Source organism: Rattus rattus, chromosome 2 (assembly GCF_011064425.1).
Source record: "Rattus rattus isolate New Zealand chromosome 2, Rrattus_CSIRO_v1, whole genome shotgun sequence".
Classification (NCBI taxonomy): Eukaryota; Metazoa; Chordata; class Mammalia; order Rodentia; family Muridae; genus Rattus; species Rattus rattus.
The window spans coordinates 144,045,837-144,072,774 of record NC_046155.1 but is presented as its reverse complement, the minus strand read 5'-3'; the positions used below and the strand labels follow the sequence as shown (position 1 = coordinate 144,072,774).

At 36.4% G+C, this 26,938-nt stretch overlaps 1 protein-coding gene across 2 annotated transcripts in view; it reads right to left on the bottom strand.

Moving 5' to 3' along the window:
- Positions 1 to 3,638: 3,638 nt before the first annotated feature.
- The window catches only part of LOC116894310 (alcohol sulfotransferase A), a 47,395-nt gene continuing 24,095 nt past the window's right edge, over positions 3,639 to 26,938 (bottom strand). Inside the window, exons 4-6 of one of the 2 annotated variants that reach the window (XM_032896006.1) lie at positions 9,930 to 10,024; positions 5,408 to 5,585; positions 3,639 to 3,862 (exon numbers count right to left, since the gene is read on the bottom strand). In XM_032896006.1, coding sequence (XP_032751897.1) covers positions 3,750 to 3,862; positions 5,408 to 5,585; positions 9,930 to 10,024 — 386 coding nt within the window. In that variant the 3' untranslated portion in view covers positions 3,639 to 3,749. The remainder of the gene's footprint in view (positions 3,863 to 5,407; positions 5,586 to 9,929; positions 10,025 to 26,938) is intronic. The other variant, XM_032896007.1, reaches the window with a different exon arrangement.

Below are 26,938 nucleotides of genomic sequence, written 5' to 3'. Positions count from 1 at the left end.
AATGGGGTTCAGAGCTAAACAAAGAATTCACAGCTGAGGAATGCCGAATGGCTGAGAAACACCTAAAGAAATGTTCAACATCTTTAGTCATAAGGGAAATGCAAATCAAAACAACCCTGAGATTTCACCTCACACCAGTGAGAATGGCTAAGATCAAAAACTCAGGTGACAGCAAATGCTGGCGAGGATGTGGAGAAAGTTTTAATTTCTAAGAGGAGGCCAGCACCATGTTGAGTCATGTGATGTCTCCAGAGTGGGAACATCAACAAATGGAAACAGCCTGGGCTAGAAGGTTTTAGGTTCCCTGCTGTGTGACAAGTAGTTACAGCTCAGAGAGTTAGAGATAAAAACTGCTTTTTAAATAGCCTTTCAGGACACGCATATTCCTCTTAACATGGACTCCATGAGAATTTTCAGTTGAAATCCTAGTTAGACAAGCTACTTCTTTTTTTTTTTTCTTTTTTTCGGAGCTGGGGACCGAACCCAGGGCCTTGTGCTTGCTAGGCAAGCGCTCTACCGCTGAGCTAAATCCCCAACCCGACAAGCTACTTCTTAATGGCAGGTATTATTAAAATGTGATTTAAGTTTCTTTTTAAGAAGGGAGTACAGTGATTAGCTAGATCATGCAGAGATTTTTTCCCCAGGGTTACCAATTTAGATAAGGAGAATTAGTCACAGACTCCAAGTAGATAATTGTGAAATTAACAAGTTACTAGGGTTAAATAAAAATCTGTGGCTCGGGAAAGAGAGCTTGACAGATTGATATATTTTGGGCTAAAATTCTGGTTTGATAACCAGAGTTTGGAATTGGTAGTAGGTGTTTAGTTTGTTTCATAAATTATCGCACCAAAGCCCATTTGGCACCGTGATGCGGCTAGTGAGGGTTTGAAGTTATTTTTTATATTCATCACAAAAGGAAGCTCAAATTCTCTTAATGTGGACTCCATGGGAATTTTGGGTTAATTTCCTGATAAGACAGGTGACAAAAGTCTATCAGGCTCATTGTTTAACACTATTGTTTAGCTTACTTCCTTTTCTTAAGGGAATCTAGCTGACAGCTTAATCTTCATAATGGGTGTGACTTTGAGTTTTCTGGTTATATTATTACTCTGGGAGAGAGTACAAGACACAAGCTTTTCTCATTACAGACGAAGGAGCACAGTATTCTGGGAAAAATGTTTTGATTTTGTGTTTTTAAAAAGTTTGATTAGGTCTGGAAACTTCAAAGATTCATACTCATCAGATTTGAGAGAGGCAGACAGTCCAAAAAACTAGAGTTAAGAGAATAAAACAAAAAGATATCATGATTCTAAACATTTGTCTTGAGATTTGTATTTTGCAGAGGGTGCCTTCTTGGATTCCTGGTCTCAAGGGCTTTCAGCTAGGTCCAAACAGGACACATCCGGCTACATCATTTGCTTCATTCTGCCTACCACCTGCCCTCAAGAATCTCTCAATACCCATACCAGCTTGAAGAAGTAATAGAAAAGTCATTGCCCCAGTTCTCTGGACTTTTGGGGGCCTGAAAGTAGCTATTCCAAGGTTGTTTTATGAGGAATTTAGGAATTGTTGTAATTTAACCGGGAAGAATTAACTATATTGAGTTGGACAGTCATAATCTCATTTGGTAACTAATCTAAAATAATATCTTTGCTTTGGTTTAGAATTTATTTTTTTAAAAAAAGTTTAAAAGTACAAGATTTAAAGCCAGTCCTTGCCTTAATGTAATTACAAACTTCTGGGTTGATTACATATGTGAATTAAGGGCCAAATAGCAAATCCATGGCTCTAAGTTTGTTAGAATACTTTCAAGATAATAGATAGTTAATGGAAAACACTCCAGATTACCTTATATAGTTCAACAATTTTCAAAAACATCAAAATTCCACAAAATATGAGATTCAGTTATTTATTTTTTCTATAGACATGTTTGCTTCAAACAGATCTCCTTTGGCAGATTTAATGAAGAAATTGAGCATCTCTATCTCCAGGTGAGGCTATACTTTTTGGCTAGGCAACCACTGGACAGAAACTACCTGTTTCGTCTGCAGACTAATACTACCTAAAACGGACACCTAATGTAGAATAGTGAACTGATGATTTTGCCAAGCCAGAATTATCAGCGCTTCATGATATTTACATTTCAAGAGTCTATTAGTTGATTTTGGGCCAGAAGGTTGAAGACTTGTGCTTACATGTTACGAACAGAAGACTGTGCCAGTGGAGATTTGTCTCTACAACCTGTCAGTTCTAGAAGCCATGTTATGCTTCCTATGTGTATAAATATTTGGTCATTCTCAGATTTCTGACAAGATTGAAGATTAATTATAGTCTAGTAGATATCTTGGGCACAGCAGTGCTGGACCTAGTGGGGGTAAAAGACAGTCCTTTTTATAATTTTACAACACTACCACCACAGGGCAGATAGCAAACCCTTGACACTATTTAATGATGCACTTCTATTTGTGCAAATAAGAGCCTATAGTATCTGCTATCTTCGAGGATTTATCCAGCATTTAGTAAAAACAGACAAAGAACCACATCCAAACATTAGACAGAGCTCTTGGAGTCTTAAGGAAGAATTGTGGAAAGGATTGAAGGAGCTGCAGTGGTCAAGATCACCAGAAGAAGACCTACAGAGGAAAGTAACCTGGGCCTATGTTGGCTTGCGGACAGTGAACCACTATCCAAAGAGTATGCACTAATTGGACCTAGGCTGCCTACAAGTATGTGACTGTTATGAATCTTAGTCTTCATGTGAGTCTCATGAAGATCAAATGAAGCAGGGGCTGTCTTGGACTGAATTCTGTTGCCTGCCTTTGGATCCCTTTCCCATAGTTGGGCTGCTTTCTCTGGACTCAGTAGGAGAGGATGAACTGAGTCCTTATGTGATTTGATGTGCCATGGTGGGTTCATTCCTGGGAGGGTTGATGGGAGGGGCCCCCTTCCTTGAGGAAAAGAGAAGATTAGACAGAGAGAGGAAGTTATCAGTGTGGGATGGAGAGGAGAGGAGATGGCTGCAACCAGCATGTAAAGTGAATAAATAATTAAATAAATAAGTGAAGAAAAGAGAAAAAGAAAAAACTAAGAATGTATATATACATGTTTCTTCAGAACAACTTAAAGTGATATTTGTGCAAAGTATGATAAATACGTAAATACTGAGTAATACTTGTTTAATTTCCATAGCATCACACTGAGAATCTTTTGTCATGTCCATTCTCAGTAAATAAAACCCCAAATAAATTACTTATGAATAAAAAGAAAATGTTTTAAAGCTTGAATTCTAGTAAGTAAATTGTAATATACTACAATATATTAACAAAAGTAGCAAATATTTGATGACTCAACACTCCATAATTCTAGGCTAAAGAGATGACTATCAAAAATGGAGATATAGTAGTAGTACTGTATTGCTTAGGGAGAGAACCTGAGATTAGTTCTAGTACCCGAAGCAGGAAGTTTACAGCTTCATGAAACTTCAGGTCCCTAGTACCAGTGCAAACATCTGGCCTTTGAAGGCACTGCAAACTGAAAGTTTACACCCACCACCACCACTATGACCACCATCACCACTACCATCACCACCACCATTGTTGATATTACTGGTATTAGTAAAACACTATTTTAAAAATCACTTTCACAATACCAGATTAGGATTTATTCAATGACCACATTCACTTATTCAGACATAGAACAACAGAAACATAAAAATCAATGTTCATAAAATATTTAAAACTTTTGAAATTTTATTCCCATAGGAACATCCCTGGAGGGAAACCGGCCATTTTCTCCTGAAACACTTTATCAAAGGCTTCAGCTTGGGCTACAGTGAAGTGATTCTTCCAGTCCCCAGTAGTGCCTAAAAATGGGAAGCACACATAAATGTGGGTTAATAATGGACTTACATGGCTCTAGCTCCTCCCATCATATGCTCTTACTATCTGTTTGATAAAGACCACACAGTTAATAAAACAAACTACCATTTTCTGTAGAAACCTAACTAATCTCTGAAATCATTATATATAATATATTACATATAATGAAATATATATATACACACACACACACACACACACACACACACACACACACACACACTTCTCCCTCTCTGGAAATTATGTAATTATGTCCTACCTTTTCCTCACCAAATCTATATGCTAGACAATCTAAGAGCAGCAACACTGACTTGATCTTTTTACTTAACCAGATTATCCCTACTTCCCATCAAATCAGTTTCTATCATATTATCCAACTCAACAGTGTTTATCATCTCTATTATCCAAACAGACTTCAATTTTGCTGTCTATATTTTAGTGTTATACATATAGAAATTCTTCAAAGCATGCAAGCAACTTTCAAATAAAATCTTAAAAAAAGATATACTTGTGTGTGTGTGTGTGTGTGTGTGTGTGTGAGTTAATATGAGAGCTGCATATATAGTTATGAGCAGGATTTCAGCTGTCTTGATTTTCCCACAAGATACAGGTGACCCAGCCACTCCCAACTGACAACATTGCAGGACTTCTGTTTCACTCAGCCATGTTGTTTTGTGATGCATGAAGATCTGCATAATTTCAGCCCCAAACCTTTGTAGCACTGTCTCTTCTGACCACACATTGGTTTTCAACACTCCATTAGAGAAGGTCTTTAGAGTTAGCATTAGAGATTGTCCAACTGACCATGCTGTGTTGTGTCTTTCTTTACCCCAGAGGCATAAAATCTTTCATATAATTACATCTTATGAATTGGTAAAATTCTCATACCATCTTTCATCTATTTACAACCCAGCAGCCCCCATCCTTTCTGTATTTCCTAGCTTTGGCTAGGATGTGTTCCATGCATTTCTGCTTTAAATATATACATAGAATATGTATCTAATATATTTCAAAACCAAGTGTATCTTAAATTACTAAATGGTTCATTTCACAAAAAATGCCAGACATATAGGACCTACTAGGGTGGAATTTTTTTTTTATTTTTCTTTTCTTTTCTTTTTTTTCCGGAGCTGGGGACCAAACCCAGGGCCTTGTACTTGTTAGGCAAGCGCTCTACTGCTGAGCTAAATCCCCAACCCTAGGGTGGAATTTTTTAATGAATTCATGAATGTGTGAGAAAGGCATAGGCAGTTCTCAAACTTTGATGATGAGGAAAAATTAGTATTAGAGATTTTACCCAGTGTGATAGTGATGGATATGGAATTGAATCTAAAAAGATTGACAGGAGAAGTCATGCTTTTTTATCACATTACTTTCTTTCTTTAGTATCACATAAGTTAATTTTAATTTCCCTGTGGGCTGTATTAAAGAACATATAAAGAATTCATTAAAATGTAAATCACTAATGCAGCATATTCAAACAATATACCGTTAAGTAATATGAATGTAAAGAGAGACAATCTCATTACCTTTTCTCATTAAAGTAAAACCAGGAAGAATCAGTTCCTTCTCCATGAGACTATAATTGGACATGTTGTTTTCTTTCATGACTTGGAAGGAACTGTACTTGAGGACCAAATCCAGCTCATCTGGCTCTAATTTTTTCCCAAGGAAGTCACATATCTTCTTTACGGTTCCCATTGTATCCTGATAGAAGAAGAAACAGAAATGAAGGTGATAAAGAGAGAGCTCTGAGATAACAGATGCAAAAAAAGAATCTGTAAATAGAGAAGGAAAAGGGGACATGAAGAAAGGGCATCAAAAAATGAGTGAGCATGATTGTGGTATAGGCTAGAAAAGGCAGTGGAATAAAGGCAGGTAAGACACACACACAACATTTATATATTGAGAAATACAGAGGATGTGGGTTTCTTCTCAGGGAGGAGAAAATATTAGAGATAGGTTGTCATAGAACCAAGGTTAAACTTAAACTTGCTTGGTAGAGGATAATGATAATGAATTTCAGACACTTGGGCCTCCATCTCCATAGTGCCATTATAAAATGTTTGTGCTGATAAACACACTAAGTATACTGAGATATTTTTAAAGACAGGCCTCAATATGGAGCTTTGTCTTATGCAGTGAAAGTTTGTATGGAGACCAGTACACCTCAAGCTCACAGAGATCAGTGATCCATCTATCTGGCTTTTCCTTCCAAGTCCTGGCATTGAAAGTATGTACAACTGTATCTAACCTGCCCTGGGATGTTTACAGAAACTTACAGAAATACTGTTAGACAATGACCAAGGAAAATGGAAGAACATGCACAAAAACCTAGGCAAAGTTTAATGTTTACACCAGATAATACTGTTTTCTTCGACTAAGTGTAAACAATACAGCTTTAAAACAGTTTCAAGAAATGTTGTCAATATTAATTACTTGGGGTAATTCTGAGAGATTTTGTTTTGAGTAAGCATCTCAGGTTGAAGCTCACGTGGGCATCAAATTTAACATTTTTTCTGCCTCAGATACCCAATTTTCACAATATCTGTGTATTAGTGCAATTGGTTTATTTGTTGGAGATAGGCATTACAAATAAAAACCTTTGAACATCAAATATTGTGCTTTTAATGGGGCCATGAAGATTTCTTGGCTTAAAACTTGTTTTTACATATTTACCACAGTTCCACTTAATATTTCATACAAAAGAAAGCAATCATGACAATAACTGAAAAGAACATTAAATGGTGAGAAAGGAGGCTAATGGGAATGTGCACTACTGTGTAGCAGACAGCTAGGTAGTGATCCTTCCTAGGGAAAACTTAATTTCATGATGATTAAGTAAAAAATTCTACATATGGGAAAAAGACTGTAATGAAAGGTTTTGTTTTTTTTTTTACAGGTAATCTTTCTGCTTCCTGGGATAGGACACTAAGAGCTCAAATTATTTTGGGATAATTTCATGTTTTCTTATTTTGTTTGGTTGCACTTTAATTTTTATCAATATTTATTTTTCTCAATACTTTCAGTGAAGCAGGTGGGCTGACAGCAGACCTTCACTTTTCCCTCTGCTTTTTTAGATCCCATGCCCAAGTCTCATCCTTAGTTCTGCATCAAAAACAAAAACAAAAAAGACAAAATAAACAAAACAAAAACAAACAAACAAACATACAAAATAGTGGCAATACTTCCCTTCTTTATTGGATTCAACGACCTTTCCCTTCTAAAATTACTCCCTTCACTCATTGCATTATTGCAGACCCCAAGTTCTGTACTCCTTGGGAACTAGTGGACCACTCTGGCTAGGGAAACTGGTAGGCTATCTGCAGATAAATCTTCACTTCTCCCAATATGTCTTGAGTCCAATACCCAGACACCTACTTATCTCTGCAGCAAAACACCAAATTTGCTGGGTAAATTGCTTTTCCCCAGGCCCCAACTCCAGTATGCTCTCCCAAAGAAGCTACACCCCATTATGAAGCAATGAGGTTACAACTTCATATCTTCATTTTCCCCTATATTCTTCAAATCCAATCTGTGATTCTCATCCACACCTCTTTATCAAATCTCCTTCTGTGGCCTTTCCTCACACTCTGACCCCATTTCCAGGAGACTGACTAAGCAGATCTTGGTGGAATACTTTGCTTTCCTCCCTCTTCTGGAGTCCCTCTATTGAGTCCAATACATATGCATTCCTAACTCTCAGGACCCACAGCTCATGAACACATCTTATTTGGTACTGTAATTTAGTTTCTACAGTATATATAAATCTACCTAATTCTCTTAATAACCAGAGTGAGACACAAGCCAGGAAACAAAACTCCCACCAAATAAAGACCAGAACAGCTATCAGCACCTAGACACATTATCTTCCTAATCTAAGATGCCTGTCTTAGTCATGGTTTCTATTCCTGAAAAATATCATGACCATGAAGTAATTTGGAGAGGAAAAGGTTAATTCAGCTTACATTTCTTTGCCAAAGGAAGTCAGGAGTAGAACTCAAGCAGGCCAAGAAGCAGGGGATGATGCTGAGATCATGGAGGGATGCTATTATAGGCTTACTTCCCCTGGCTTGCTCACCTTGCTTTCCTATATAAACCAAGACTACCAGCCCAGGGTTGGTACCACCCATAAGGGTCCAGCACCATTGAACACTGATTGACAAATGCCACACAGCTGGATCTCATGGAGGCATTTCCTCAAGGAAGACATTGAAATTTGTCATAATTCCAGCTTCTGTCTATTTGACACACAAAAGCAGCCAGTATAATGCCTAAATACCAGTGAAAAACAATCAGTAATAAACAGGACAAATATATATCCACCAGAGGTCAGCAATCATAACATAGCACGTCCTGAATATTTCACCTTACCTGAGACACAACGAAAAATCCTTAAAAGAAATTATAAGTATGATAGTGGTCTTTTAAAAGGAAATTAATATCTTCCTTAAAGAAATCTATGAAACCACAAAGAAACAGTAGAAAAAACTGAATTGAACTGATTTCCCCCGGGTAGAAATAGAATCAATGCATGAAATCCAAACTGAAGGAAATCTCATAAAGGAAATTTTTGGAACTCAAACAGGTATCTCAGAGGCAAGCTTCCCCAATAAGTACAATAGCTAGAATAGAAAACTTTAGGTATTGAAGACATTATAGGAGAAAAGAACACATTGAAGAAAACATTAAAGTAAAATTAAATGTATTAAATTAAATATTATTATTAATATTAATGTTATAAATAATAAAATATTAAGCTCCTTGAACATAATATCCACAAAATCTGGATCACTATTATGAAAAGACCAGATCTATGAATAATAGGAATAGAAGATGTAAAGGAAGCCCATGTCAAAGGCACAGCAAATATTTTCAACAAAATCATAGAAAAAATACTAACCTGAAGAAAGAGATGACTATCAACATTCATGAAGCATACAGAACACCATGTAGAATGGACCAGAAAATAAGTGCACAGATAACATAATAATCAAAACATTAAATGTACAGAAGAAATTATGAAGGCATGTTAAAGATCTAGGATGGAGGAATCAAGTGGGAAAGGGGAAGGGAGAGGGGGTTTTGAAAGGGGGTAAAGGGAGATACAGGTAAAATTGTGAGACAGTTGAGAGGTAGAATTGAAACCTAAAACAGTGGAAACTTACTAAAAACTATGCATATATGAAGGTGTTCAAAGTGAAATGACCACATAGTGGCTATCTCTTGTTCCAAAGAAAGAGAATGAATGATGAAAAATTCCAGTACTAGGATTGGGTTACGTTTAATTGAGCTGTTGGCTAAAGAGGGTTTCCATGAGGTTCCTGAGTGAATGAATGAGTGGATCTAGGACCCTAGTGCTTTCAGTCAGATTCTCTTAGTTTTGTTGTTTTCACTGGTCTAATTTCTATGTCATAGTTTTTCTTTTATTACATGTCATTTCACTTGTAATTACATATCACTGCTATACATCATTGCAGGATGTCAGGACAAGACAATAAAAAGTGCAGGAACCCTGTGGCTGGAAATGATGCTGAGGCAATAGAGGCATGCTGCTTGCTGGCTCCTTTACTATACTATGTACAGCCTGTTTTCTTAAAGAACCCAAGGATGACAGCTCTCATGAGGTGTGGGCCCTTACCCTTCAATCAATGATTATGAGAATGCCTTACAGTACTGCATACAGCTGGACATTATGGAGACATTTTCATAATTAAAGTTCCCTCCTCTTAGGTTTTTCTACCCTGTGACACATTTACAGACACTGTTCAACACATTTTTTTTATATTGGATTCTTTTATATGTTCTTTTCTTGATTTGGGAGGCTTGCTTTTGTACTAGAATTTTTGTGAAAAACTTTGAAGTGGGGTGGATAAGGAACCATAGATCATCTGGAAAGCCTCTGGGAGGCTACATTAACATATAAAAGTTGTTTTAATTAATAAAAAATTGTAAAAGACAAAACAAACAAAAAATCACACTTCTCGGTAACCTATTTCATTACTAGGGTCTAGTTCTTAACTGTGTGGTGCTTGTAAGACGGATGCTCACCTTTTTCATGTCTTCATAGTACAGTAACAAGAAATTGTCTAATTCTCGCATAGTCAGCCAGGCACGGATGTGCTCAAACCATGATCCATACAGAACTGTGTTCAGAAAGAAGTAATGTGTCAGTTATAAAGCCTTAACACTGGGTCTGCTTGAATTTCTTCACTTTTCTGAAAGCAGCAGCAAAAGTCTTCACTAAGAAAATCTAACTAGTCTGTATTTATAGCATTAAACATGATGTTTGAGGCAAATAGACATATACAGAACTTGTAAATCAAATTCATTAAAAATTTCATCACCACACATATAAATCACTGGTGACATGAGGAGATATCCTACTGCCAATCTGAAAGGACAGGATACAGGAATCCAGAGGTGATTCCTGTAAGTTCATGCTTCCTGATGATGTACACTAGGAAAAGAGAAAGATTTGATGACACAGATGGGAAAATCATATGTTATACAGTGTTGGAAAGAAAGATTTAAATCAAAACAGCAACCTCATGGCTGAAATCTTATGGACTTATGAATCAAGGCTATATGACATCAATAATAATCACAGTAACAAAGTGAGTGAGGGGAATAAGGTGTGTGTGTGTGTGTGTGTGTGTGTGTGTGTGTGAGAGTGTGAGAGAGAGAGAGAGAGAGAGAGAGAGAGAGAGAGAGAGCGCTTGTCATGTTTCAGTTTGGAATACAAGAGGCAGAGGAATTTAAACTAAATAACTCTAATCAGCATACCTGTGTCTGCAACACCTTATGTGAGGTATCTTTTCCACTTCTTACTTTTCAATTTCCAGCCCCTGATTTTGCACATAATGCTCTTATCCTACATTTGTCTCTCATTCTACAATATATATGTGCCAAGCTAGATGTACATAGTAGTGCAATAATGATAAAATTGTTATGGGGTAACTTAAATGATGTCTGATTAGATTTAAGGAATGATACTGGAGGAGGGTGCAAAACTCATGCCTGGTACTATAAACCTGGTCATGACCCCATGACTGGAGAGATCAGAGTTCTAAAGTAGGGTTCCTACTGTCATTTTACTAAACCGTCATATTGTCAAACTATCTTCTAAATATTTGTATTTATACAAATATGGATTTGTGCTGTTCCTTACCTTTTTTAGAGATTAAATTTTTCAGCTGACATTAATTAATGCAGAGACTATTAAGTGATCAAAATCTACAGAATAATTGTGAGTGCTCAGTCACTGATGTGATTTTTATTATCCCCTACTCAAGGCTTAGGAAATATTATGGAACAGGAAATAGAAAGCAAAAACTATAGAATGGAGTGTAGTGCTATGAAATTATCCACTGTGTATATTTTCCTCTTAACATGAGTTGGCTTTTATGCTAATGTTTTCATGTCATCAATTGTTGCCTATTGAAAAACTGCATAACATAAAACCTGACAGTATTCCAGGATGTATGGGGAAGGGTGTCCTGAGACCCCATTCCTGATTGAAGATCTATTTGCAGTTTATGACTGCTGGATGAGAAAGGCTCCCACACCATTTTGGTGTTGGACCACTCTTAGGTTTCTCCTGACCACATGGATGGCTCTACATTATTTGAGCAACACAAATTAGACTCAGTATGTTATATTTTTTGAAAAAAAGTTTAAGTTGTGGTATAGACATATTGAGGAATATATAACATCCTGGAGTGCGTCCTCTGCAAATTTAGTAGAACATGATACATTATATTTTTTTTCAAATTTTCAAAGAATAAAGATATGTAAAAAACACAAAAATTTATGAAAATAAATCAAGAACAAGAAAGACTTCAGAAGATCTAATACTTTTTTAACTGAATTCTAACAGCAAATAATTCAGGAAAGAGGAGCCAACATTTGATGCTAATTCACTTTACTTCTAAAGGACACTGGTTCTAATATCTTAGACCTATGGATTCCAAGAATGAACTTTTAAAAAAATTCTTCAGAAACCAACTCATAATGAGTTTTCATTATAGTTTACTTCATCTCTTATTCACCATCAGAAAAGTTTAACCATGTATGAACAGTGATTAAAGAATTTAAATTAATTTAATTTAATTCAACTAATTTAATTAATTGAAAGTGATTAATTTAGCTCTTAAAGGTACAAACAATAAGATACTTTGGAGTGGTGAGCACTAAATGGGGCTTCTATATTAAACCTTTTTCTCCATGCTTCAGGGACCATCTTGAATGAGAATGAGGCATACTCTAGAGGAAGAGGTGGTAGATGAATTTACTAAACCAGTGTTTCATGGATACTTCATGGTGGTTGGACATACAAACTCAGCAATTCTGGCAATGTGTGCATGATCTGTACAAACTTAAGCCAGACTGAGTCCCAGCATGAAGCAAAATGCTGGTCATGATGTGCCACCTTTGAGGAACTACTAGTGATTGATAGATTCCTGAAGAAAGTCAGTTCACTTTATGAGAGTTTATTCAACTCCACTTGATATTCATACATCCAAAACCATATAGGCAACATTAATTGGAATGGATGATTTTAAAATGATAGGATGTGAGAGATGGCTCAGGAGTTAAGAGCACTTGTTCCTCCCACAGAATATCTTGGTTCAGTCCCTACTACCAACATTGTGACTTACTATCTTCTGTAACTTCATTTTTAGAGGATCTAATGTAGTCCTGCCCACTCTGGGTAATGCACACATTGTGGTTCACATATACACATGCAGACAAAAGGCACCTAGACATAATATAGAAATAAATCTTTAAAGAATGATTACACAAAGTTGGATGCTTATGGAATGAGAGGAGGAAAAGGGAGGAATCTTGGAAGGAAGTGAATTTGATAAAAAATACATGTATGGAATTAAAAAAGAGTTAAACTATATATTTAAAGACATTTTAGACAAAGACAGATCATAGAGACACTGAGAGAACTCAAAGAATATGATTCTTTTAACCAATTGGAAGGAAGGTCAATGAAAGGCATGCCTTATTTTACAATTATGTATCTGGGGATTCAGAGAAAATGGAATGCCCTGGAAATTTGAAGTCATTGAAATTATGTATAAATATTTATTTTAATATTTATGCTTGTGTATGCTTATGAATTGTCATGTGAGATTGCATGTATCTGTGGATTACTTGCATAGGAGAGAAGAGAATGTCAATTGCTCTGAAGCTGGAGTTATAGAAAGCTATGACTCACTCAGAGTGTGAGGACTTGGAAACAGACTCCACTCCCCTAAATAAGCAGCAAGTACTATTGATGACTGATTCATCTCTTTAGTCACTAATGATATCATTTTCAAGAGAAAGATATAAGAGCAATTTTATTGAACAATGAAAAGTAGAAATTAGCACAAATACAAGAATTGTAAATGAAATGAAATAGACTTTGAAAAGGAATGGTGGAATTGTTTTATGGCTCAATGTATTGATGTACTTATCATATAAGCCTCATGATCAGATCTCAGTCTCTGTTACCTGCATAAATTAGAAGGAAATTATTGACTTCACAAAGCTGTTATTGGATTCTCACTGATGTTCTGTGACACGTATGTATCCACACAGACACTATGCACACATATACCCCATATAATAATAAAGAAAATATCTTTAAAGGAAATGATAAGAAGGCAACTGTACACAATCTATAAATATCCTGGAAGACAGTCTTAATGAGGAATCATGTAGATAACATTGGCCTGTGGGTATGCCTTTAAAATCTTGTCCCACTTGCTAATTGATGATGTAGAAGGATGTGATACATTGTGTACAGCAAGTTTCCTTACTGAGGGGGATCCTGTAATGTATAATGGAGGGAAAATCTAGGTGAATGCAAAAAAAAAAAAAAACAATGGCCTACATTTCTATTCTCTCCCTGCTCATGACTTTGTAAACAAAGAAATTACATTGAACTCAGTAAGAAAGAATCACTAAGCCAAATATAAAGAAAGGCCTCTCAGAATAACAGATTCATCAACTACATTTTTAAAGGTAGGAAGGCTGGAAATCTGTATTTCAAGTTCTAAAAAGACAATCACTAAAAGTAATAATATCATGCCTAACAGTGTTGTCTATCATAACTAAAGGAGAAATAAAAGAAATTATGTTATAAAATATGTGAAATCTATTAATGGCTACCACATCTGTTCTAAAAACTAAATGTGAGAAAAACAATTGTATATGTAAAAGCACAACAGCATGAGTTAATTTCTGCAGTCCACTTGACACATCCCAGCCTGTCACCTTAGAGTCGCAATTAAGCCTCCATTATATTGGCATGTGGCTGTGTATTTGATTGATTATCTTGATTGATCATTGAGGTGTTATGGCCCACAACATAAATTTGTGGACCTGGTCTGTATGAGAAAACTAACTGAGAGTGAGACACTGAGTAAATTAGTATGCAGATTTGTTAACTGCTTTCACTTCAGTTCCTTCTCAAGATACTGCCCTGACTTCACCAGTAGGTAGATGTTTGACCTGAAAGTGTAAGTCAGATAACCACTTTCTGCTCCTCAGTTTCTTCTGGTAACAGTATTTTATCAGAAAAACAAAAAACCAAACTAGACCAATAGTTGAACAAGACATAAAAGAACAGCTTCAGCAAATTAACAAAATAATCAAAATCAAAGGAATTAATGGATATCATACTACTCAGCTATTAAACAAATGACTTCATGAAATTCTTAAGAAAACGGATGGAACTAGAAAATATCATACTGAGTGAGGTAACACAATCACAAAAAAAAAAAACAACACACACACATGGTATGGACTCACAGATTTTAGTCCAAAAGCTCAGATAGCCCAAGGTACAATAGACAGACCACATGAAGCTCAAGAAGAAAGACATCAGTGGTCTCAACTCTCCAATAAAAAGACATAGATTAACAAACTGGATACACAGTGAGGACTCTGCATTCTGCTACCTACAGGAAACACACCCCAGAGACAAAGACAGATACTACCACGGAGTGAAAGGCTGGAAAACAACTTTCCAAGCAAATGGTCTGAAGGAGCAAGCTGGAGTAGCCATTCTAATAGCGAACAAAATCAATTTTCAACCAAAAGTCATCAAAAAATATAAGGAAGTCACGTCATATTCATCAAAGGAAAAATTCACCAGGATGAACTCTCAATCCTAAATATCTATGCTCCAAATACAAGGGCACCGGCATATATAAAAGAAACCTTACTAAAGCTCTAAGCACACATTGCACCTCACACAATAATAGTAGGAGATTTCAACACCCCACTCTCATCAATGAACAGATCATGGAAAGAGAAATTAAACAGAGACATAGACAGACTAAGAGAAGTCATGAACCAAATGGACTTGACAGATATTTACAGAATATTCTATATGAAAACAAAAGGATATACCTTTTTCTCACCACCCCATGGTACTTTCTCCAAAATTGAACATATAATTGGTCATAAAACAAGCCTCAACAGGTACAGAAAGATAGAAATAACCTTATGTATCCTAATAGACCACCACGTGCTAAAGCTGTTCTTCAATAACAATAAGAGAAGAACCTCACATATACCTGGAAGTTGGACAATGTTCTACTCAATGATAACCTGGTCAACGAAGAAATAAAGGAAGAAATTAAAGACTTCTTAGAATTTAATGAAAATAAAGGTACAACATATGCAAACTTATGGGACACAATGAAAACTGTGCTAAGAGGAAAACTCATAGCTCTGAGTGCCTGCAGAAAGAAACAGGAGAGAGCATATATCAGCAGCTTGACAGCACACCTAAAAGCTCTAGAACAAAAAGAAGCAAATACACCCAGGAAGAGTAGAAGGCAGGAAATAATCAAACTCAAAGCTGAAATCACCCAAGTAGAAACAAAAAGGACCATAAAAAGAATCAAAAGAACCAAAAGTTGGTTCTTTGAGAAAGTCAACAAGATAAATAAACCCTTAGCCAGACTAACGAGAAGACACAGAGAGTGTGTCCAAATTAACACAATCAGAAATGAAAAGGGAGACATAACTACAGATTCAGAGGAAATTCAAAAAATCATCAGATCTTACTATAAAAGCCTATATTCAACAAATCTTGAAAATCTGCAGGAAATGGACAATTTCCTAGACAGATACCAGGTACAAAGGTTAAATCAGGAACAGAGAAACCATTTAAACAAGCCGATAACTCCTAAAGAAATAGAAGGAGTCATTAAAGTTTTCCCAACCAAAAAGAGCCCAGGTCCAGATGGTTTCAGTGCGAATTTCTATCAGACCTTCATAGAAGACCTCATGCCAATACTATCCAAACTATTCCACAAAATTGAAACAGATGAAGTGCTACCATAGTCCTTCTATGATGCCACAATTATTCTTATACCTAAACCACACAAAGGCTCAACAAAGAAAGAGAACTTCACATCAATTTCGCTTATGAATGTTGATGCAAAAATACTCAATGAAATTCTGGCAAACAGAATCCAAGAGCACATCAAAACAATCATCCATCATGATCAAGTAGGCTTCATCCCAGAAATGCAGGGATGATTTAATATACAGAAAACCATCAACGTAATCCACTATATAAACAAACTGAAAGATAAAAACCACATGATCATTTCATTAGATGCAGAGAAAGCATTTGACGAAATTCAACACCCTTTCATGATAAAAGTCCTGGAAAGAGTAGGAATTAAAGGACCATACCTAAACATAGTAAAAGCCATATACAGCAAACCAAGCCTGAGATTCCATCTTATATTTGTCAGAATGGCTAAGATTAAACTTCACATGACAGATTCTGGTGAGGATGTGGTAAAAGGTGAATAGTTCCTCATTGCTTTTGGAATTGCAGGCTCATACAATCACTCTGGAATTAGATCTGGCATTTTGTCAGAAAATTGGACATAGAGCTGTCTGAGCACCCAACTATACTATACCTAGGAATATACCCAAAAGAAGCTTCAACATATAACAAGGACATGTTCTCCACTTTGTTCATAGCAGCCTTACTTATAATAGCCAGAGGATGGAAAGAACTCAGATATCCCTCAGCAGAGGAATAAATACAGAAAGTATGATACATTTATACTATGCATTACTACTCAGTTATTAAAAATAATCACTTCATGAAATTTGCAGACAAATTGAAGAAACTTGAAAATAGTATACTAAGTGAGGTATCCAAATTATAAAAGAGCACTCGTGGTATGTTCTCCTGTTAAGTGAATATTAGCCAAAAAGAAGCCCAGAATACCTACAATATAACTCACAGACCATATGAAACCAAGGAAGAAAGAAGATCACATCCAAGTGTGGATGCTATAGTATTGCTCAGTAGGGGGAATAGAATAATCTCTGGGAAGTAGAGAGAGTGGAATCATGGAGTAAGAGAGGAGGGGGAGCTAAAAAGGGGTCAGTTCAGATATAGGAAATTGGAAAGTAGGTATGTAGCAGTAGGGAAGGGGAACTGAGTGTAGCCACTATAAAGTCCAAGATACCAGGGACCCAAGAGGTTCCCAGGACCCAAAATGGAGTATGTTAACTGAAATACCCAACAAAGGGGAGAGAGAACCTGTAAAGACCATATCCAGTGGATAGGCATGGCCCTCTGTTGATGAATGGGTGTCTAACCACCCACATCAATTTTATTAATACAGAATTCCTCCTGTCAAAAGGAAATGCAGGGTGAAAGAGTGGAGCAGAAACTGAAGGAAAGGCCATTCAGAGACTTCCCCACCTTGGGATCTGTCCTATCAGCTGACAATAAACCCAGATACTATCACTGATGCCAAAATGTGCTTATTGATAGGAGACCGGTATAGCTGTCTCCTGAGATGCTCTATCAGATCTGGACCAAAACAGATGCAGATGTATACAGCCAAACATTGGACAGATCCTGGGGAACCTGATGGGGAAGTTAGTGTGAGAACTATAGGAGCTGAAAGGTTTTCCAACCATATAGGAAGAACAACCATATTAACCAATCAACACCCCAATGCTCCCTGGGACTAAAGTACCAACAAAAGTGTACATAGTGAGAACCCATGGCTCCAGCTGGATATGTAGAAGAGGATTGCCTTATCTGCTATCTTATGGAGGGAAACCTCTTGATCCTGTGGAGATTTGGTGACCTAGGATACAGGTATGCTAAAGAACTGATGCAGGAGTGTGGGTGGGCCAATGGGTTAGCACCACCGTAGAGGCATTAGAGAGGGATCAAGGGATAGTGGGCTTGTGGGAGGGAGGACTGGGAATGGAAATAACATTTGAAATGTCAATAAATAGACTAACCAATAAAAATTACAAGATCAGGAAGGAAAAGTACAGAAACTGAGAAACTTCAAAAAATTGTCACATCCTAATAAAAAAGCCCAAACTCTGAAAACTGGAAAATATAGATAAAATAGATGATATTTTTAGTAGATAGTATATACCAAAATTAAATCAAGTGTAAATAAACTCTCTAAAATTCCCATATCACTAAAGGATATAGAAGAAATCTTTAGAAACCTCCCAATCGAAAAATGTCCAAGGCCAGATGACTTCAGAGCAGAATTCTACCAGACTTTCAAAAAAGATTTAACACCAGTACTGCTCAAACTGTTCCATAAAAATATAAACAGAAGGAACATTACATAATTAATTATCTGAAGCCACAATTACCCTGATATCTAAATCACGCAAAGGCCTAAAACTGAAAGAGAGCTTCTGAGCAGTTTCACTTATGAATACTGCTACAAAAATAATACAATTCTAGCAAACCCAATCCAAGAAGACATTAAAACTATCATTCACCACAATCATTATAGGCTTCATGGCATGATGCAAGGTTGGTTCAGTATACAAAAATCCATCAGTGTAATCCATTGTCATGATCCTCTCATTAGATGGTAAAAAGAATTGGACAAAATACAACATGTCTTCATGTTAAAAGGAGAGATCAGGAATTCAAGGCCCATACCTAAACCTAATAAATGGAATATATAGAAAACCAACAACCAGTATCAAATTAAATAGATATTTGAAGCATTCACGTTAAAATCAGGGACAAGAGAAGGCTGACTACTCTCCCTGTATCTGTTAAATATAGTACTCAAATGTCTACGTAGAGCAATATGGCAAGAAAAGGAGACCAAACTGGCAAATAAGAAGAAAAGATATACCTATTTGCACATGATATGCGAATATACACAAGCAACCCGAAACATTCAACCATAGAATTTCTACAGCTAAAAAAACAACTTCAGCCATTTGGATGGACATAAGATTAATGCAAATAAATCAGTAGCCTTTCTTTATAGAAATTATAAATGGGCTGAGAATGAAAACAGCACTCTTTATAATAGTCACAAATAATTTAAACTATCTTAGGATGACTCTAACAAATCAAGGAAAATATCTGTGTCTTCATTAATGTTTTAGTGCTGTGGCTGTGAATAGATTGTAACCAAGACAACAGTTAAAAGAAATTGCAACTTTTAATTAGGGCTGGTTTTCAGGTTTAGAGGTTCAGGCCATTTTCATTAAGTTGAAAACATGATAGCAATTAGGCAGTCATGTTGTAGGAGGAACTGAAAATTCTACATCTTCATCTGAAGTCTGCTTGCAGAACACTGCTTCCAGGCATCTAGGATGAGGATCTTAAAGTCCACACCCATAAGTACACACATAATCCAAAAAGGCCACACTAACTACAACAGGGCCATATCTTCTAATAGTGTTACACCCTGGCCAAGCATATACAAACTATAAGAGTCTGTATGATGTATGACAAGAACTTCAAGTCTCTCAAGAAAATGGAGAGATCACCCACGTACCTGGATTGACAGGATTAACATTGTAAAAATGACGACCCTATCAAAAGCAATCTACAGATTCAAGTTAAACCCAATCAAAATCCAAACACAATTCTCCAAAGACATGAAAAGAGCAATTCTCATTTTTTATGGATAAATAAAAAAAAACCCAGGATAGTTAAATCAATTATTAACAAAAAAGAACCTCTGGAGGAGAAACAATCCCAGACCGCCAAGTATATTACAGAGCAACTGTGATAAAAACTCCATGGTATTATTGCAGGGACAAGTTAATCAATGAAATAATATTGAAGATCAGAGTTAAAACAACACACATGTATTCATTTATCTTTGACAAAGAAGTCAAAAATATACAGTGGAAAAAAGAAAGCATCTTCAATAAATGGTGCAGGTCTAACTGGGAGTTGGTGTGTAAAAAATGAAAATATACCCATTCTGTACTTGTATTTGATATGTATTTTTTTACATTTCAAATGTAATCCCTTTTCCTGGTTTTGGTTTACTGTCCATAAACCACCTATCCTTTCACCCTCCACCTTCTTTTATGAGTATGAACCCCAACCTCCCACCCTATCCTGCCTCCCCACCATGACACTCCCCTACACAGGGGGCAGGCCAGCCTTGGCAGAACCAAGAGCTTTACCATCCACTGGTGCCAAACCAGGCCATGCTCTGCTATACATGCAGCTGGAGCCATGGGTCTGTCCATGTGTACTCCTTTGGAAGTGGTTTATTCCATGGGAGCTTTGGTTGCTTGGTATTGTTGTTGGTATGAGGTTGCCCCTTTAGCTCCTTCAATCCTTTCTCTAACTCCTTGAATGCGAATCCCATTCTCAGCTCAATGGATGTCTGCTAGCATTAGCCACTATATATGTCATGTTCTGGCAGGTCTTCTCAGGAAACAGCTATATCAGTCTCCTGCAGGCCTGCATTTCATGGCATAAGCAATAGGGTATGGGTTTGGTGGGTTTAGACCCATTTTTATCTCACTGTACAAAGCACAAGTTCAAGTGGATTAAGGACTTCAACATAAAACAAGTTACACTGAATCTAATAGAATACAAATTATGAAAGAATCTTGAACACATTGGCACGGTAGTACATTTTCTAAATTTAATTCCAATGGATCATGCTCTAAGACCAAGAATTGACAAATTAAACATCATTAAAATAGAAAGCTTCTGTAAGGCAAAAGACACAGTCAATAGGACAAAGCAGCCACATGCTGATTGGGAAAAATATCTTCACTACCCCCACATTTGATTGAGGGCTAATATCAAACACATAAAAAGAACTCAAGAAGCTAACATCTAAAACTAAAAAAAAAGTACCAGTAAAAATGGGGTGTAGAAGGAAAGAGAGAATTCACAGCAGAGGAATATCATAGGTCCAAAAAGCACTTAAAGAAATATTCACAAAATATTCACAAAACAGGCCTCAATAGATACAAGATTGAAGTAAGTCCTTGCATCCTATCTGATCACAATGGACTATTGCTGTTGTTTTCAACAACAGCAAAAACAACAGAAAGCCCAAATACACTTGAAAGCTGAACTATGCTGTAATCAATGATAACTTGATCAAGAAAAAAATTAAAGAAATTAAAGACTTTTTAGAATTTAATGTAAATGAAGGCACAACATACCAAAACATATCAGACACAATGAAAGCAGTGGTAAGAGGAAAACTCAGAGTACTATATACCTCCAGAATGAAACTGGAAAAAGTATACACTTGACTACACACCTGAAAACTCTAAAACAAAAAGAAGCAAGTACACCCAAAAGGAGTAGACGCTGGCAAATAATCAAACTAAGAGCAAAAATCAACCAAGTAGAAACAAAAAGAAATATTCAAAGAATCAACAAAACCAGGTGTTGGTTCTTTGAGAAAATCAACAAGATAAATGATTAACTAGACTAACCAGAGGGCACAGAGACATTATCAAAATTAAGAGAGTCAAAAATTAAAATGGAGACATAACAAAAGAAACTGAGGAAATTCAAACAATTATCAGATCCTACTACAAAAGGCTATACTGAAAAAAACTGGAAACTATGGATGAAATGGACCAATTTCTAGACAGATACCAGGTACAAAAGTTAAATCAGGATTAGATAAACCATCTGAGGAGTCTCAAAACCCCTAAAGAAAGAGAAGCAGTCATGAAAATTCTCCCAACCAAAAAACCTCCAAAGACCAGATGGGCTTAATGCAGAACACTATCAGACATTCAAAGAAGACCTACTACCAATACTCTTCTAAATATTCCACAAAATAGAAACAGAAGGAACACTACTCAATTTGCTCTATGAAACCATAATTATGTTCATACCTAAACCACACAAAGACATGAAAAGAGAACACAAGACCAATTTCCCTTATTAATATCAGTGTAAAAATACACAAAAATCTAAACAAACGGAATCCAAAACACATCAAACAATTATCCATCATGATGAAGTGGGCTTCATCCCATGGATGCATGGACACTTCAATATAGAGAAATCTATCAATGTAATCCAGGGAGTGTAATGGAGGGGATCTTGAAGCAATTCCACTAAAATCAGGGACTATACAAAGCTGCCTACTCTTTCCCTACTTATTTAATATAGTACATGAATTCATACTTAGAGCAACTAGACACCAAAAAAGAGGTCAAAGGATACAAATTGGAAAGAAATAATTCAAAATATCACTATTTGCAGTTGCTATGATAGTATATTGAAGTGACCACAAAAAATTCCACCATAGAAAATGTACACATGATAAACAACTTCAGCAAAGTTACTGGATATAAAATTAACTCAAACAGATCAGTAGCCTTCTTGTACTCAAAGGACAAACAGACTGAGAAAGAAATTAGGGAAATGACACCCTTCAAAATAGCCACAAATAATATAAATGCCTTGGTGTGATTCTAACCAAGTAAGTTAAAATTCTGTATGACAAGGATTTCAAGACTCTGAAGAAAAAAATGAAAAAGATTTCAGAAGATGGAAAGATATTTCTTGCTCATGGATTGGCAGGATGAACATACTGAAAATTGGACTCCTGCCAAAAGCCATCCACCCATTCAATGCAATCTCCATCAAAATTCCAACTCAATTATTCAAAGAGTTAGAAATTGCAATTTGCCAATTCACTTGAAGTAACAAAAAAAGATAACAAAAACTACTCTCTACAATGAAAGAACTTCTGGGGTTATCACCATCTCTGACCTCCAACAGTATTACAGAGCAATCATGATATAAACTCCATAGTATTTGTAAAGAGCCAGGCAAATAGACCAATAGTATATAATTGGAGACCAAGAAATGAACCCACATACCTATGGCCAATTGATCTTTGACAAAGGAGCTAAAACGATCAAGTAGAAAAAAGACAGGATTTTCAACAAATGGTGCTGGTTCAACTGGAGGTCATCATTCAAAAGAATGCGAATCAACCCATTCTTTTATTCTGTACAGTGCTCAAGTTCAACTGAATCAAGAACCTCCAGATAAAACCAAATTCCATGAAACTAATAACACAGAAATTGAGGAAAAGCCCTGAACATATGGACACAGGAGAAAATTTCCTGAACAAAACACCAATGGCTTATGCTTTAAGAACAAGAATCAACAAATAGGACTTCATAAAATTGCAAAACCTATGTAAAACAGATGACAGAATAACAACCAACAGATTAAGAAAAGATATTTGCAAATCCCATATCCATTAGATGGCTAATATCCAATATATAAAAGAAACTAAAGAAGTTAGACTCGAACCAAATAAACCTATTTAAAAGTTGGGTACAAAGCTAAACAAACAGAGGTACATGAAATAGGTGTGGAGCACATGAAAAAATTTTCAACATCATTAGGCAACCAGGAAATTCATATCAAAAAACCACATAGATTCTACCTCACACCAGTCAGATTAGCTAAGATTAGAGACGCATGTGACTGCAGATGCTGGAAAGGCTGTGGAGAATGAGCAACAATCCTCCATTGTTGCTGGGATTGAAAGCTGGTACAATCACTCTGGCAATCAGTGTCGAAGTTCTTCTGAAAATTGAACATAACACTACTGAGCAGAACTGTAGCATTCCTGAGCATATACCCAAAAGATGCTCCAACATATAAGAAGTCCACATGCTCCACTATGCTCATAGCAGCATTATTTATAATAGATAGAAGATGGAAAAAACACAGGTGTCCTTCAACAGAGGAATGGATTCGGAAAATGTGGGGTATTTACCAAGTGGCTTAGTACTCAGCTATTAAAAACAATGACTTTATGAAATTCATAGACAAATGGATGGGACTAGAAAATATCATCCTGAGTGAGGCAACCCAATCACAAAAAAGACTTATTATGCACTCATTGATAAGTGGATATTAGCCCAAAAGCTCAGCTTACCCAATGATACAATTCACAACACATGAAGGTCAAGAAGAAGGAAGACCAAAATGTGGATGCTTTTGTTCTCCTTTGTAGGCATTACAAGATACAGGAGGAAATACAGGGGAAAATACTGGAGTACAGACTGAAAGAAAGGCCATCCAGAGACTTCCCCAATGGGGATCCATCCCATATACAGCTACAAACCCTGTCACTATTGCTGATGCCAAGAAGTACTTGCTGACATGAGCCAGATACGGATATTTCCTGAGAGGTTCTTCCAGATCCTCACTGATACAGATGAGGATGCTTGCACTTAGTCTTCAGACTGAACACAGGAACCTCAATAGAGGACTTAGAAAAAAGACTGAAAGACCTGAAAAGATTTGTAAGCCCATAGGAAAAACAACAATATCAACTATTCAGAACCCCCAGAGCTCACAGGGACTAAAATCACCAACCAAAAAATACACATGTAGAGACCCATGGCTCAATCTGCATATGTACAGAGGATCTCATTGTCCAGCATTAATCAGTGTATAATCCCTTGGTCCTGTGAAGACTCATTTCTCCAGTGTATAAAGAATGCCAGGGTGGTGAGCAGGGAGTGGGTTGGTAGTAGGCCAAGCATCCTAATAGAAGGTCGATGTCAGGGGATGATAGAGGAGGGAACCATAAAAGGAGATAACATTTGATATTTAAATACATAAAATATCCAATAAAATATGAATCAAAAAATAAAGTGTAACATATAGGGTGAGGCTTCACAGGGTCTTTTAAAATAACATATATATATATATATATATATATAATTAATAAATTATATAAACATTAGCTTGAATATCATTAATTTTGGTAAATTTTGGTTAATTTACAACAAATTTTTAAAAATTTTATATTATTTTAAAATTAGTAATAAGAAAATGGGAAAACTGTTGGGAGAACATAGTCACACAGTAACTATTGAAACCACTGGGTATTTTACTCAAAAATCCTGAAAATATATTTTACTGGAGCAGTTGTACAATATTAAGTATATACACAATCCACTTAGGTTTATACTACTATACCTAGGTGCATATTACTATGTGCTTAGGTGTATACTACATACATATATATCACTGTATACTTAGGTGTATACTACTATATAGTTAAGTGTACACTATTATGTACTTAGGTGTATTATACTACATTCTTAGGTGTATGCTACTATGTAGTTAGGTGTATACTCCTACACACAAAGATACATACAAGGAACAGGTATTTGAAAATCTGTGTTCCTTTCAACTGAACTCACAATAGCTTGGAAATAGGTTCAGCCTATGTGCCCATCAACTAAAAAATAGATAATGAAATTGTGATGTGTATACATAATAAAATTACATTCAGCTATAAGAATGAATCTATGAGCTTCTTAGGAAACTAAACGTAAGTGAAAAATGTACTTAATGAAGTAACGCAGGGAAAGATAGACAAGTTGTGTATATTCTCTGTCATATGAGCATTCGAGATAAATTCTTAGTGTGTTTAATCTGAAGTTCACATAAAGGACAGAAATCTAGAAATGGGCCATTAGAAGGAGAACAAGAACAAAATACCTAAGGAAAGAGAGATACAAAAATACTTATAATATGGAATGGAGAGAATGAATATGATAATGAGGTGGTATATGAATATGGGGTGTTAATGTGAAGGATAATTAAACAAAACCAAGAATATATGAAGATGCATTATGGAAACTCACTAGTTTGTAAGCTCATTAATATATTAGTCAAAGCACCTTTCATAGGTAGAAAATGCTGCTTGTTGAAGTAATAGGTTGCTAAAGGAAAACTTTATTGATAGTGTTGGGAAACCTCCCTAGGAGTTATTGCCTGAAAATGCCTGAAGATCCAAATAATAGAGGCAATTTTCATTTTTGTCAGACCCACAAAATTTAGTTGGCAATAGCCCATTACTAAAGACATACTTATATACTTGTCAGGATATAAAGAATATAAACTGGGAGGAACCTGCTGGTGTTTGCCTGTGCCCATAACAGAACTGAATGAGTCCAACAGCTCCCTTGCACCCAAATCCCATGTGAGAGAGAGCTGGACCCAAGAAGTACGTAAAATCCTGACACCTAAGGAGAGACATCCACTTCTGTCCACATTCCTGGCCCAAGAGGAACCTCTCTAGTGGCCCCTGGATACTAGAATATAGGAATAGTTGGCAGAAGGAACCTGCTGGTTTCTGCCTGTGCTGGAACTGACCTGAACCAGTTCCAACAGCTCCCTGCACCCAAATCTTATTGGGGGAAAAGCTGGACCTTCAGAAGTGCAGACAATCCTGATATGTCAGGGGAGATTGCCACTTCTCCTCACATTCCTGATCCAAGAGGGACCTGTGTAGTTCCCTCTGTGCCTTCTGGTTATAGGAACCCTGAGCAGTCAGGTTCTGGACCCTTCTTGTTTCTGCCTATGCTGAGAGCAGAAAGCCAATCACCAGCAACACCTTCACACCTGAAAGAAGAGGTAAGAACAACTCTTCTTCACTCAGAAACCTGCTTGGAGGCTTCAGATCACACAAACACAGGAGAAGCCCTCTGATCCCAGATGAAGCTGAAAGAAAACAGGTCTACATGACTGCTGAAACACAGGTCAACAGGAGGGTCAAGCCACTTTCAGAGACAACAAAACAAGCGAACACCAGAGACAACCTGATGGAGAAAGACAAGTGCAAGAAGCAAAGCAACAGAAACCAAGACTACTTGTCATCATCAGAGCCCAATTCTCCCACCGAAGCAATTACTGGATATCCTAGCACACCCTCAAAACAAGGTTTATTTTTAAATCACATCTCATG